The sequence below is a fragment of the Pogona vitticeps genome, chromosome 12, assembly GCF_051106095.1.
Source record: "Pogona vitticeps strain Pit_001003342236 chromosome 12, PviZW2.1, whole genome shotgun sequence".
Taxonomy (NCBI): Eukaryota; Metazoa; Chordata; class Lepidosauria; order Squamata; family Agamidae; genus Pogona; species Pogona vitticeps.
In genome coordinates, this window is record NC_135794.1 from 20,369,038 (window position 1) to 20,382,793 (window position 13,756).

Here is a 13,756-nt window from a genome sequence, read left to right on the forward strand (position 1 = left end):
CCCGCAAAACCTACAACCACCGTTGGATCCCAGCTGTGAAAGCCTTCAAGAATACATTTTTCTTCAATGCCTTCGGTGCTGGAGCACTCACCAACTCCCGAGGTAACTGGTTCCACTGTCATACTGCTCTAACAGTTAGAAAGTTTTTCCTGATATTCAATCGAAATCTGGCTTCCTTTAACTTGAGTCCATCGCTGTGTGTCCTGTACTCTGGGATGACTGAGAACAGATCCTGCCCCTTCTCTGTATGACAGCCTTTGAAATATTTGAAAAGTGCTATCATATCACCCCTCTGTCTTCTTTTCTCAAGGCTAAACATGCCCAGTTCTTTCAGCCCTTCCTCATAAGGCTTGGTTTCCAGGCCCCTGATCATCCTTTTCGCCCTCCTCTGAACTTGTTCCAATTTCTCAGCATCCGTCTTGAAGTGTGGTGTCCAGAACTGGACACAAGACTCAAGGTGAGGCCTAACCAGTGCTGAATAGAGAGGGACTAGCACCTCTTGGGATTTGGAAACTGTACTTCTATTAATACATCCTAAAATAAAATTTGCCTTTTTTGTAGCTACATCACACTGTTGGCTCATATTTAGCTTCCAAGATCTTTCTTGCTCGTAGTTTTGCTGAGCCAGGTATCCCCCATCTTGTAACTGTGCAATTGCTTTCTTTTTCTGAGGTGCAGGACTTATCCCTGCTGAATTTCATTCTGCTGTTTTCGGCTCTGTGCTCCATCCTATCAAGGTCATTTTGAATTTTGTTTCTGTCTTCTAGGGTATTTGCTATTCCGCCCAATTTTGTATTATCTGCAAATTTGACAAGCATTCCCTGCACTCCCTCATCCAGGTCATTAATAAAAATATTGAAGAGCACCTGGTCCAGGACTGAGCCTTGGGGTGCTCCACTTATGACCTCCTCCCAGTTAGAGAAGGACCCATTAATCATCACCTTATGAGTACAATTATTTAGCCAATTGTGTATGCACCTGACACTTGATCTATCCAGCCCACACCTAGTTAGCTTGCTAATCTGGAGATCATGGGGCACTTCCTCAAAAGCTTTGCTGAAGTCAAGATATACTATGTCTACAGCATTCCCTCTGTCTATCACGGAGGTTACCTGGTCAAATTAGTTTGGCAGGATTTGTTCTTGACAAATCCATGTTGGCTTCTAGTTATTACTGCCTTGTTTTCTAGGTGCTTGCACAATGACCAGAATCTTGTCTGGGACTGATGTCACGCTGGGTCCTTCTATCGCCTGTCTATAGTTCCCAGGCTCCTCTCTTTTTTTGCCCTTTTTGAAGATAAGAGCAACACTGGACCTCCTCCCATCCTCTGGCACCTCACCCATTTTCCATGATTTCAAGAAAAAAATATATTCATAGTGGTTCTGATGCTTAATTTATCTGGGACACAGGGAGAGGCTGGGCATTCTACAGCAAAATAGGAAAAAGCTACACCATCTGGTGACATTCATTTACTTTGCACCATCACCTTTGATGTTGCAGGACTGCATGCCTCATTGGACCCGATCATTGGCTGTACAAAATAGACTTGACAGGAGTTGCATCTAAGCACATCGGGAGTGGGACAGTTCGTCCTCTCTTGTGCTATGAGAAGCCACTGTGGCTTTTCATAGAGGTCTTACTGGTAACATCCCTTTTCCAATTCTTTGCTTGCTGTGATGAAGAAGCTGACCACCTGACACACACCCCTTTTTGGGGGTAAGGTCAAATTGCAGACGTTCTGGGCATGGAAAAAACGGGGGCCAGCCTTTCCTCTCCCCATCCATAGCTTAGGAACTATGAGTCATACACTAAGTAACATAGTTACCTAGATAGACTTGTTGGGATTACAAGCCTGACGCTCAAGTACACAACATAACATACAGTTACAAAGTTGCTTTTGTTTGAGTAACAGGCAGCATTTTCTAGTTATTTTCGAAAGGCTTTTTAAAAGGGCCTTTGAGAGACAACTCGAGGTGGAGTCTTGCCCCAGGTACCTCTCTGTTATGAATCCTAAACGGGACTAGCCCTGTGCTTTTCTAACCGTGCTTTTTTTGTTTTCATCGTGCAATGTCAAGATTGGCCACTAGAGGGAACAGGAGAGGCCTCCCACCGGAGGCGTTACTACCGAAAAGCGCTTCTGGAACGGAGCCGGGCTATCTGCGAGGAAAGCCACGAACTCCTGCCAAAAAATAAAATAAAATAAAATAATTAAAAACCAAGGCGCCCGGGCTCGCCTCGTCTCCACCCCCGGAGCCGCCTGGCCAGTCTCCAGCCTTCTTCCCGGAACTTTGCGCGCCGCCGGCCGCGCAAAAAGCGCCTCGGCCCGCCTCGCAGCCTCTTCCCAGTCCCCACCCCCGGCCGTGTCGAAGGAGGAAGTGGTGGCCGGGCCGCCGATGTGCCTCGGGCGGGCTGGAAAGAGGGAGCGGCAGTCGAAGAAGGCGGCGGCAACAGGATCGGCGGCCGCGCGGGCGCATCTTCCGCGTCCCAGGTAAGAGGCAGGTTAACTCCCTCCCCCCGATGACCGTAGGGCAGGGGAGTTTCCAGCCTTTCCTCTGCCCCGATGGCGTTTTGAAGGTTGCGTCTCGCTTTTCCTAACTCCCAACTCCCGTGCAGACGTTCAGACGTTACTGGAACAAACGCGGGCGCCTTAAGTAACGCGCCCCCCCAGTTCCTGCGCAGTCCTGGAACGTCCGTCCGGAGAGAGTTCGTTCAGGGGGGACTGACTGCCGAGGGCGAGGAGTACGGAAAGCTGGGTCTTGATGGGGAGTTATTTTGTTTTTAGAAAGCATTTTGGAATAGTTTTTCTGGGGAGGGGAGCTGGGCGCATAAAGTTTAGTCCGCTTCTTGTGTGTTGGTTTTGCAGAAGAGGGGAGGAGTGGTGTTGTGTTTGCTCTCGCTGAAGAGCAGGAGAAAAGGAGGAGGAAAGAAAATTGGCGGACGAAATGCTGGGGGGGGGGGGAAGGCCTGGGTTGCCAGAGAAGGCGGCTGCTTTGCCTTTCGAAAATAAGATTTATTCCATCCGGCGAGGTTCAGGTTTCCTTGGCCCCTCCCCATCAGCTTTTATAAACGGCGCCCCTCTCTCCCAAATTCGCCCCTTGCAACTTTTTAAAATCCAGGATGGTGAGCTGATCAGAAAATGGGCAGTCTTTCGGAGCCCAGCCCGCTTTTCCTCTTCCACGTGTTCTCTCTGGGTTGTTGTTCACCCACGGTGCCTTGACAGGCGCCAGTACAACCGGTGAAGTGTCCCTCCCCGCCTACTCTCTGCTGGGCAGAGCTTTCTGCCTGTTTAATTTCTTTCTTTCTTTCTTTCTTTCTTTCTTTCTTTCTTTCTTTCTTTCTTTCTTTCTTTCTTTCTTTCTTTCTTTCTTTCTTTCTTTCTTTCTTTCTTTCTTTCTTTCTTTCTTTCTTTCTCATATTTTTGCCCCACCTTTCTCCTTGAAAAGGTCCCAAGGTGGCTTACAGCAATGAAAGACAATATTTAAAGTTGAAAACCGTGAGTACACAAGGGTGGTTAGCATCATTAAAAGACAACATTTAAAACTGGGGACAAAGAATCAGGAGGCATCTTACATCAAATAACAGGCAATATTAAGGCAAAGATCAATATGTACACAAAAATGTCACTCTGAGAGACGAAGAACGCAGAAATTGAAGACATTTCCCTGAAAATAAGACAGGATCTTATATTAATTTTTGATCCAAAAATCGCATTAGGGCTTATTTTGAGGGTTTTTTTTTCATGTACTGTACAACAATCTACATTTATTCAAATACCATAGTCATGTCATCTTCTGGTTGCTGCACAATAGTGGAGGGCAGGGTTTCACTTAACTGGGGCTTATTTTTGTGGTAGGGCTTACATTACGAGCATCCTGAAAAATCATACTAGGGCTTATTTTCAGGTTAGGTCTTATTTTCAGGGAAACAGGGTAGTACTGTACTAAAAATCCAAGTCAAGGCAAGAATGTGTAACTATCTAAAAATCAGACAAGGGGTTTACTTGAGGTACGACTGAAGAGAAAGATCTTTTTTGCCTGCTTGCAGAAGGAGAGCAAAGCGACAAGATTTTGTAAAACTGTAACAGACATCAAGGAAAGATCCCGGTCTTCTCCAGAAGTGACTTGAGAAGGGTGTCGTTGTTTTGACTTTGTTGTTTGGTTTCTCTTTGTGAACAGGCAATATTTACATTTCTTGGAATTTGCCTTTAAGCCTTAAAACCCAGTCAATAAATAAGCATACACACTCACACACAAATAGCGGTTTGGTTATAAAGTGCAAACAAATGAGTCAACTAGAGTTGGTTTAACATTATTTGGAGGCAACCAAATTTTCAGTTCTACGTTTTGAGAGATGTATCTGTTTGCTGATTTCTTATTGACCTGAGACAGCAAAATATCCCCGTTGGAAACTTCCTTAGACACGATCTTTCTGGAAGTTTGTTGTTAAGGTTTCATTTTGTTATTTATGTCTTTATTTGAACCAGTCGGTTTCTTTTGACTTCGTAATTTCTCTTTGCACCCTGGTCTAAAACGGTACAGTTCAGGAAGTGCTATTTTTTGCACTCTTCTGCCATTTCTTTGTAGCCCAATATATGCTCTGCTTCCTTGATCATGTAGATGATCTGCGTTTTCACATATCTGCTTGCTGATTTCTCATTGACTTCAAAACAGCAAAATATCCTGTTGCAAACTACCTTAGTGAAGGTTTCATTTTGTTATTTTTATTTATTTTATTTTTTCTTTGACTTTCTAATTTATTGATAGATTTATTGATTTAATTTATATCCCACCCATCTAGACCAAAGTCTACTCTGGGCGGCTAACAACAAGTTCATAAAACAAGTTCATAAAACAATAACAGTATAGTTTCTCTTTGCACCCTGGTCTAGAACGGTTCAGGAAGTGCTAATTTTGCACTTTTGTGCCATTTCTCTGTGGTATATACGCCCTACTTCTTGGATCAGGTGTACAATTTGCTTTCATTCCAACAATTTATTGTTTAACATCCAAAGAACAGAATTTGTAGGCACCTTGTGCTCGATGTACTCTCTCCTAGGCCGTTGCTTTTAAAATGTGTGCACAAAGAACCTCGTAAACATTTCCCTTGCACGCCTTCTGTGTACTCCAAGAGTTCTGGGAAATTTGCAAAGTCTCCCGGGTGCAGGGTGGATTGAATCTTAAAATGAACTATATCATAAATCACTGTTTAAATAATGATTTAAATTTTAAAAATGGGTTATTTAAAATAATTCAATAAAAAAACTTTTAAAAATTTAAGCCATGATTTAAACCACGATTTAAGTCAATGTTTGTTTGTTGTTACATCATTGGTTCCTCCCAACCCTGATTGGATGGCCCTGTTGCTCCAAGTTAATCAAATGGAGTGCTCCTCTATCCAGCAGCCCTCTCCATTTTTTGTTGCAGGGAAAAATTTTTTTTAAAAAAAATATTTATTGGTTGCCTTTATACTCTGCATTTCCTCCAATGAATTTTCACCTGTTTATCCTCACAAGAACCCTGTAAGGTGGGTCAAGAAGAGAGAGAGAGAGCAAAGGAGGCAAGACTCAGTTTTGTGACCTAGCAGGGGCCAGAACCCCCATCGCCTAAGTCCCCATCATAAAGCAGTTCCTGAGAAGAAATTGCTGGCATCATAGTAATGTGTGTGTCTCTGTGTGTGGAGTGGCGCTGTTATTTCATTAGGGCTGTTGTTGTAGGGTGATCTCCATGAAGTAAACCAGCCCCCTACCCACTACAATCTAGCAACAGCAGTGATGGCGCATTACCACACCGGCAGGACTTTCCATTGAGTGGAAGGCTAACATGGAACTAGTCAGACACGGCAGCCACCCCATCAGACTGGTCCTCATCAAGCCTTGCCTTCATGGGAGGTCACCTAGCAGAGAACAGCAGTTCAGAATCCTCCAATAGTGTTTGGCAGGTTTTTAAAAAACGATTTAAGGCAGCGACTCCTCCCCTACCCACCAACCCACTGTGGACCAAACCCAAATGTATGCCGCTTAGAAGGGAAAGAACATGCTGCAACCTTTTGTTGCAGGGTGTGTGTGTGTGGCCAAGTCAAGGTTGAATGTGAAGCATAGGCTGCAACATTTTGTTGCAGAGAGGGTTCAAGCCATCAGGGCGGGATAGCCTCCAGCAGGTCTTTCTTGTGCTTCTAAGTTTAAACGTGGCTAGAAGCGTGTTAGTATTAAAATAAGGTTAGCTCCTGTTGAAGGAACAGGCCTTCTTCCTATTCCAAGTGTAGGAAGCAACTTTAGAGTAGCCCAGAACAGATTGGCTTACTTATTTTCTCTATTTGCACTCTATTTTCTGATAAAGCGGGGGGGGGGGGGAATTATTTATTTATTTGGCTTTTATACCACCCATCTAGCCAAATCTACTCTGGGCAGCTAACCTGCTAGCCATTTAGAAATCCTGTTAGCCCTTTAGATGAGCCAGACGTGGCGGATGCATTTGTAAAAGTCTTGGAGAAAGGCCAAGGGAGCCTTGTCAGTTGTGCTGCCCCCAGTTCGAGCTTGTATCAGCTCTTGAGGATTAGACCATCTCTGACTCATAAAAAGCACCCGTCCCAAGGTTGTGGAAAGGTGCCCTTGGTTTAATAGTTACATCGAACAAAGAGCAAGTATAAACTTATTATCTTCCCCTCCCCTCTCCTTGTGGTTTCTGTGTATTCATGATTATCGCTCTGCATGATCAAACTTTGTAAAAGCTGTTGTTATGAATGGGAAAGAACTGCATTGAAATCTTACTGCAGCCTCGATCTAAGTAGGTGTTAGCCTTATATTTCCAAAGTGGAAAGAGTAAAATGGCTCTACCTTGCTGGCCTGCTCACCAATGGTCACAGGATCCATGTCCAAGGAAAGCTGAAAAATCGGTTGGTGGGTACCATACAACGTTGCCGTACAGTATCATAAATGCCGGGCTGGGCTTCACGAATCCCGGGTTCAAGTCCTCAGTGAATTATCACAACTCATTAGATGACCAGAGAAACACACACACATACACACTCCCCACTCACATGTGTCTTGCTGCACAAAGTCTTTGGGAAGGACAAAGAAGAAGAAGAATTTAGTTCTAAATAGAAAGGTTTCCATTCTTTTATTAACTTCTTCTCTGCAGCCTGGACCAGTAAGAAAAACCATGTCAATATCCCAAACTCCCCTTCTTTGCTAGAGGATTTCAAAAAGGAGAATGAGTGGCAACTCAAAAGAAGCAGAGTGGTGAACTCAACCAACACTCATGGACTCATAAGGGCTGTCATCTTGCTTTTTTCATTTCTCCCCTCTTGTTGCCTTAGGCGCTCTTCATGGCAGAAAAAAAAGCGCACAAATGTATGCCGGTAGTTCAGACCTTAAAGGCCCAGGAAACAGACCAGGTTAAAAGTGGGTGGCCTTGTTTTCCCCACGCAAAAGATTGGTGCCTTGCTACTCTCGTTTTAGGCTCACCTTGGCCGCTACCTTTTGGGTCCCTCCGCGTCCCCTCCTCTCCACCACCATCTGTGTTCTGCCACTTCCTGCCACAGTTTCGGTTGGGTTTGTGGTTTAGGAGGAAAAGCCAGACGGGCGGATGCGTTGGCGGATCGCTTCAGTTCCTTGTGGCTCTTTCAAAGAAGGAGTAGGGGGGGCCTGTCTCTCTGCGTTGGTAGGGAAGGTCTTTTTCCTGCAAGCATCTCTGATATTCCCAACATCTGTTGATATTCCCAACATCTGGCTGCAGCAACGGGCAGAGCCTCTTTGTAGAAGGATTAGGGTAGACTTCTCAATTATTAATTTTTTTTTGAAAATCATGACATTGCTGAATGAAACCTGCTGACATTTGCATCGTGAAAACGGGAAGCAGGAAGTCCAGGGTCTTAGGCTCGCCTTGCAGTGCACCAGCTGCAAAAGCCAACACAGAAGCAATGTGTCCAAAACGGGGACCTGGAGACTTTCTTAAAAGGACGGACGAGCGGAAAGTTGGAAGCACACCTTGGTGTAGGTAAGGGCTTTCGTGTGTGGGCGTGAACAGGAGCAAGAAATTGTCACTAAGACAGGCGAAGCCATCTAAAAAACCTTCGTGGTGTGGGGAGAATTGACGCCCAGGTCTTAAAAATATGGGTGAAATGTTGCAGGAGTTCTACTTTCTCCTAAGCTGAGGGTGACTGGCACTCCCACCGTCCTCCAGTCAACACTTTGGGAGATGGATAGCTGTGTGGTTTAGGTCTCTGGCTATGGAGCCAGGGGTTGGAAGTTCAATCCCCCCCCCCAGGCCTTCTTGACAGAGGTTGGACTCCAGAGGGTCCCTTCCAGCCCTGCTGTTCCAAGAGGATGATTATTAGAACTCTTGAATAGTTCTGTGTTTTAGGCATCTGGCTGCAGAGCCAGAGGTTGGGAGTTTGATTCCCCCACTGGGCCTGCTCGATGGGAGCTGGACTTCACGATCCAGAGTGGTATTTGTTTGTTCCTTTTAAATATTTGTATACTTATTATTTTTAGCTTTAAATATTGCCTTTTAATGATGTAAACCGCCTTTGTATGCACTCATTGTTTTTAGTTTTGAATATTGTCTTGGAACAATGTAAGCCGTCTTTGTATACACTCATTGTTTTTTGCTTTAAATACAGTATTGGTTGTTAATAATGTAAGCTATCTTGGGAGAAAGGCGGGTTAAGGAGAAAGGCAAGGTGAAAATATTTTAAATAAATAAATAAACTTGAAAGTAACCAAAAGTCCACTTCCAGTGTTAAATAATCATGATGATCGTGTTCTGTAAAGTCAATTCTGACTTAGGGTGAGCCATTTATTTATTTATTTATTTATTTATTTATTTATTTATTTATTTATTTATTTATTTATTTATTTATTTATTTATTTATTGTCATTGTAAGTATATACACATTTTAGAGTTTTCCAGGTAATCTTCAGAAGTGCATTACCATTCCCTTCCTCTAGGGGCAACCTTGAGACTGTGCAGCTGGCCCAAGGCTCCCCAGGCTGGCAGCTCTTTTTTTTCTGATTAAAAGGAGTTAATGGTCATGCTTCGTACTTATAGGTGTTTCCTTCTGTACTGGTTGTTGAGTGAGGTGAGATGCTGGAAGCTGCAAAAACTGGGAGAGCTTCCCTGTGGCTGGTTCTCCGAAGCTACATCATGTAAAAGCTTTTGCTGTGTTGCAACTTATTAATCCTTCGACCTAACAAATAATTTGGCAGCTGCTTGAAATCATACAAGGGTGGCAGAGAACGGAATATTTTAGAGAAAATGTGCAGCTTGTAATTCCTGGGCTGTTTGAAGGACTTACTTAGATAATTCTGTATCTCAATTGGCCCCCTTTATTTTTTAATAGGCCTCATTTGTTTCCTGGCTGGGATTCAAGCACAAGGAGGAAACAAGCTGGATAAGCATCGTCTGGATGTGACAATTGTGCGCTGGTTCTTAAATGCATCAGAAAGGTGACCCTTTGGGGAGTCCTGGCGAGGCCTCAGCATGTACTGGTGTGTGGGAACAGAAGACTCTCTGGAGGACAGTAAAAGCAATATGGCGGCACCCGAAGGTAAACGAGTTGGCATTTTCTGTTCCTCCGTTAGTTTGCTTTGGGTGTAACTTGGTGGGTTGGCTTTTGCTGGTTCCACATAACTGAGAAAGATCGAAGTGCAAGGAGAAAGATCGAGATGCAAGGAGAAAGATCGAGTTGCAAGGAGAAAGACTGAGATGCAAGGAGAAAGATCGAGATGCAAGGTCCGCTCCGCTTTCACAAAATTTCTCTCTCACATGGTGGGACATGTCTATCTCTTCACAATGTAATTGTCAGGAACTAGGTCCAGTAAGACCCCTATAAGCTGAAAAATATGGATGATAGTGAATGCTATTTTAATAGCAAAAAACTATACATAGCATGGTCTCTGGCTTTCTTTACTGGCCAGATCTATTCACTTCACCTTTAGAAATAAATATTTTTATGATTTTTCTTTTATGATTTTTAATATTTTGAGACCATGGATACTGATGCTGTGGATAAGGCGGTCCTACTGTATCCTGATTTTAGTGGGCTTTATTTTGTGATTTATTTATTTATTTATTAAAAAGGCTTACAATGGGACTTTGATTGCTAAGGAAATTCTTTGATGAAATTCTGTTGCAAGAAGGAAGACATGTTTGTGGTGGAGAATTCATATTCAGAACAGTATCCCGTTTGATTCTTGTATCACACAGCATGGGTAGGAGTTTGTGTTTCCCTTTCTCTCCTCAAACCTCCTGCTTGATGGTGCTGGGCTTGGTCTTCTAATAATTGGGCGTTCAAGGTCAGTGAGATATTTAAGGAGCGGTTCGGCCAGTTTCCATTCCCCTCGTGAGCTTCCCATGGCCAAGCAGGGATTGGAACCCTGTTCTCCAGAGTCCCGAGGCTGTCATTTTATCCATTGCACCCTATGGGAAATCAAAATATTTAAAATATTAAAAATAAATAAATAAAGGTCAACAGCGGTGACATGTGCCTTTAAAAACGAGCAAAAAGGAACAAAGGACCCATTTTTAAATATTAAAAAGTAATGTATTTGCGAAGGCTTTCACGGCCAGAATCTAATGGTTGTTGTGGCCATGTTCTGAAGGTTGTTGGATCAGCTTTGTCCTTTTCAGGAGATGGGCGATTATGGTGATCAGTGTGTTTTTGTTGTAGGTGTATTGTTGTGATAAGGAGGAGGGATTACCTGTCACTGTGATTGATGGGTGTCATTAGCTGGATTGTCACAAATGCTGTATTTAACGGGAGCAGTGGCATGGAGATGCTCTACATTCTTCTCAGCTCCAGCAGGAGGAGGTTCTGCCAAAGAGCCTTGAGGGAAGTTCCATCTGCCTTTGGCTCTGGGATTTAATCATCTTCCCTTCTCTTCCGCTGCTTCCAGGCATGGGCTTTTTCCTTCATCAAGAGGAAGTACTGAGGAATGAATGTGGGGCTCGGTGTGAGAACCAAGAAGAAGCAAAGCGTTGATGGCAAAGAAACGGCTGCTTTTAAAAAATCCTGATACCTTTTCTACCTTTAGCAGAGATCTTATGCAAGGAGATATCAAAGTACTTCGGGAATTTCCTGCCCCTCTGTGTATGGATTCTACGTAGCTCCTCAGATTTCCGCTTTCTCTTCCCAGCTTGTATTGAATGTCTATTTTAACACACACACCCTTTGAGAGGGGCCTCCGTGTAGTCTATGAGCATCGAACAAATTAATATAACCATTGAAATGTAATAATGACATCCTTTCAAGCCATAATGCAGCAGGATTCTCCAAGGGAAGGCTGGGGGAGTCCTCATTAGGAACTGTCTGCATGAAGTTGCTATGGCAGTGATTTGCATTTTTTTTTAAAAGACTGCCCCCAATTTCAGCTCAACATAGCAGGTGTTTTTCCACCGTGTGCTCTTCAGGATGTGGCTGAGGTTGGTTCCCCTATCGTGTATTGCGTGGCTAGAGGAAGATGGGGTAAAGAGCAGTCGTGATGGCTGCCTTGGGTATTTTACATGAGAGTAAGTCTAGTTTAACTCAGTGGGGCTTTCTAGTGAATGTGCATGCATGACTTTGGGTTGCCTGATTTGTATCTCTCTGTACATCTGTGGTGCACGGAATAAAACTGCATAGGCATTTCAGCCCTGTAAATAAGCCTCCCACAGTTGCAAAATTCCTAATTATTTAGTAAATTGCTGAAGAATGGTAGGAGAAATAGAAGACTGTGTTTCAATGCTGGGCAGAGAGGAAGGGTTACCTCTTCCCCTCTTGCAACCTGTGCAGTTCCCATGTTGGGTGGAGAAATGGGCAGAGCACTTAAATTTCTTTTCTGCCAGACCATACAATCGCCTGCATAAAATTCCTGCTCACCTCTGGTGACCAGGTTAGTGATTAAATACGGGGCTGGGGCTGAGCTACAGCGTGTTATTTTCCATGCTCTTTTTTTTTTCAGAGGTGGGAAAATTTCTTTATTGTAGGGCTAAAGCTCACAGAATCCTACACCCAGACCAAGAGATAGATCCCTCGCACCAACTTTCCTCCTCCCTCTCTCTATTTTTTATTTTTTTGCATGGGATGGTGGTGCAGTTTCATTGCCATGTCTTCCCTACTCTTTTCAGTCCAACAAAATCCATTCCTACTTCTATGAATGAACAAATGTTACGAGTCGTTCTGGTTGTGTCTAGTAGCCACAGTTTGCTTCCGTCAGGACACCCGGATGTCATAGGATTGTCGGAATGGAAAGTTGAGGAAGCACCTAAGGGTCATTGAGACCAACCTTGTGCCCTGCAAGGAATCCACAGCTAAAAGCACACACACACACACACACACACACACCCATCAGTGGCATATCCGAACTCTGTTTGAACGTTTCTGAAGAAGCAAGAGTCCGCAACCAAGGTGAACCAAGTTCGGGAATTCCTTCCTAAGGTTTCCTTAGAAGATTGTAATTGGAATCCATTGGTACCAGCAGTTTGTGCCAGTTGGTCCTTTGGATGGACAGGTGTTTGGCCCTTCCCAGCGCTGCCTCCTCCAGTAGGTGCCTACTCAAAGGCAGCTTCCCTGCCCTGCCTCCTCCAGGCACTGCCTCTGTGTGGGTTCCTGCTGGAGGAGGCATGGCTGGGAAGTGCCGAACACCTGTTCATCTGAAAGACGAACCACCGAACTGGCAGTTTGTGCCCATCTCTAGTTCGCATCCTTTCCTCTGGGGCAGCAGAAGATAAACTTGCTCCATCTTCCATGTGGCAGCCTTTTAAAAATTTGAAGATAGCTATCACATCACCTCTAGTGTTATCTCCTTTGAGCTAAACGTACCCAGCTTCCTCAGCCATTCCTGATGGAATTTAGTTTCCAGGGACTTCTTTTTAAAAGTCTTCTTGGTCACTCTTCTCTGGAGATGCTCCAGACACTTAACATCCTTCTTAAACTGAAAAAAAATGTAGGTTTCTGTACCCTAAGCATGAAGCACCATGTTTTGGAGAGAACTTGCATGTGATCATCCCTATTATTCAGCCGTTGGTGTGACAGCTGACGGGGTCAGTGCGAATAACTCATAAGACTTTAAATTATCTCTTGATGTTTGTTGGCAAATCATGCCTACAGATAGTTTATAAAAGCATCTAGGTAAACAGGTCCAGAGAAGTTGCTAGTTTTTTTTAAAAACGCATTATTGGGCTGCTTCCCTTGACACATATAACACCCATTTTTAGTGTACTGATTCCTGTACATTTTAAAAGGAGATCGTTTTAAGCGGACACCACCGTCGGAGTGCTCCTGGTCACCTGGAACCTTACTTTGCTCGTCGTAGGTGACTGACTGGTTGTATACAAGCCTGGATAAATATTGTGAAACTGGCTAGAGATGCTATTTGTTTTTAAAAGCAACATTTACAGGTTGATCCAAAGGAAGGGGGAATATCTTACATTATTCCTTGCTTGGCCCCGAGTTCTGTTTGACTTGGCATGTGGAACTAAGGAGTTTGTGGGGACATAGTATTTCAGTGTTATAGGCACAGCATGTAATAATAATGTGTTTATTGCAGTTGTTGCATAACTAAATTTAGTCAAAAGCTTTCTCCTCTCCCCCCCCCCCCCAGCCTTGAAGTCTTGCCATTTCTTCAGCGTATGTTTGGCAGCTTATGTTATATAACTTCCCCATCTGAATCCTGGATTCCATGTCTGAGGAACCATGAGATTTGAAGAGGGTGCTCGTGCTCATTTCGGGCTAGGCGCTCCCTGCTTCTCCGGTCTGACATGGAAGAAATTCTGCAGAA

General features: G+C 44.0%; 1 protein-coding gene across 2 annotated transcripts in view; it reads left to right on the forward strand.

Moving 5' to 3' along the window:
* The first annotated feature begins 92 nt into the window (after nt 1-92).
* Nucleotides 93-13,756, forward strand: part of LRRK1 (leucine rich repeat kinase 1) — a 69,581-nt gene continuing 55,917 nt past the window's right edge. The window contains exons 1-2 of one of the 2 annotated variants that reach the window (XM_072982186.2): nt 93-2,488; nt 9,340-9,546. In XM_072982186.2, the coding sequence (XP_072838287.2) occupies nt 9,480-9,546 (67 nt within the window). In that variant the 5' untranslated portion in view covers nt 93-2,488; nt 9,340-9,479. Of the gene's footprint in view, nt 2,489-2,542; nt 7,995-9,339; nt 9,547-13,756 lie in introns of those variants that run through there. The other variant, XM_072982187.2, reaches the window with a different exon arrangement.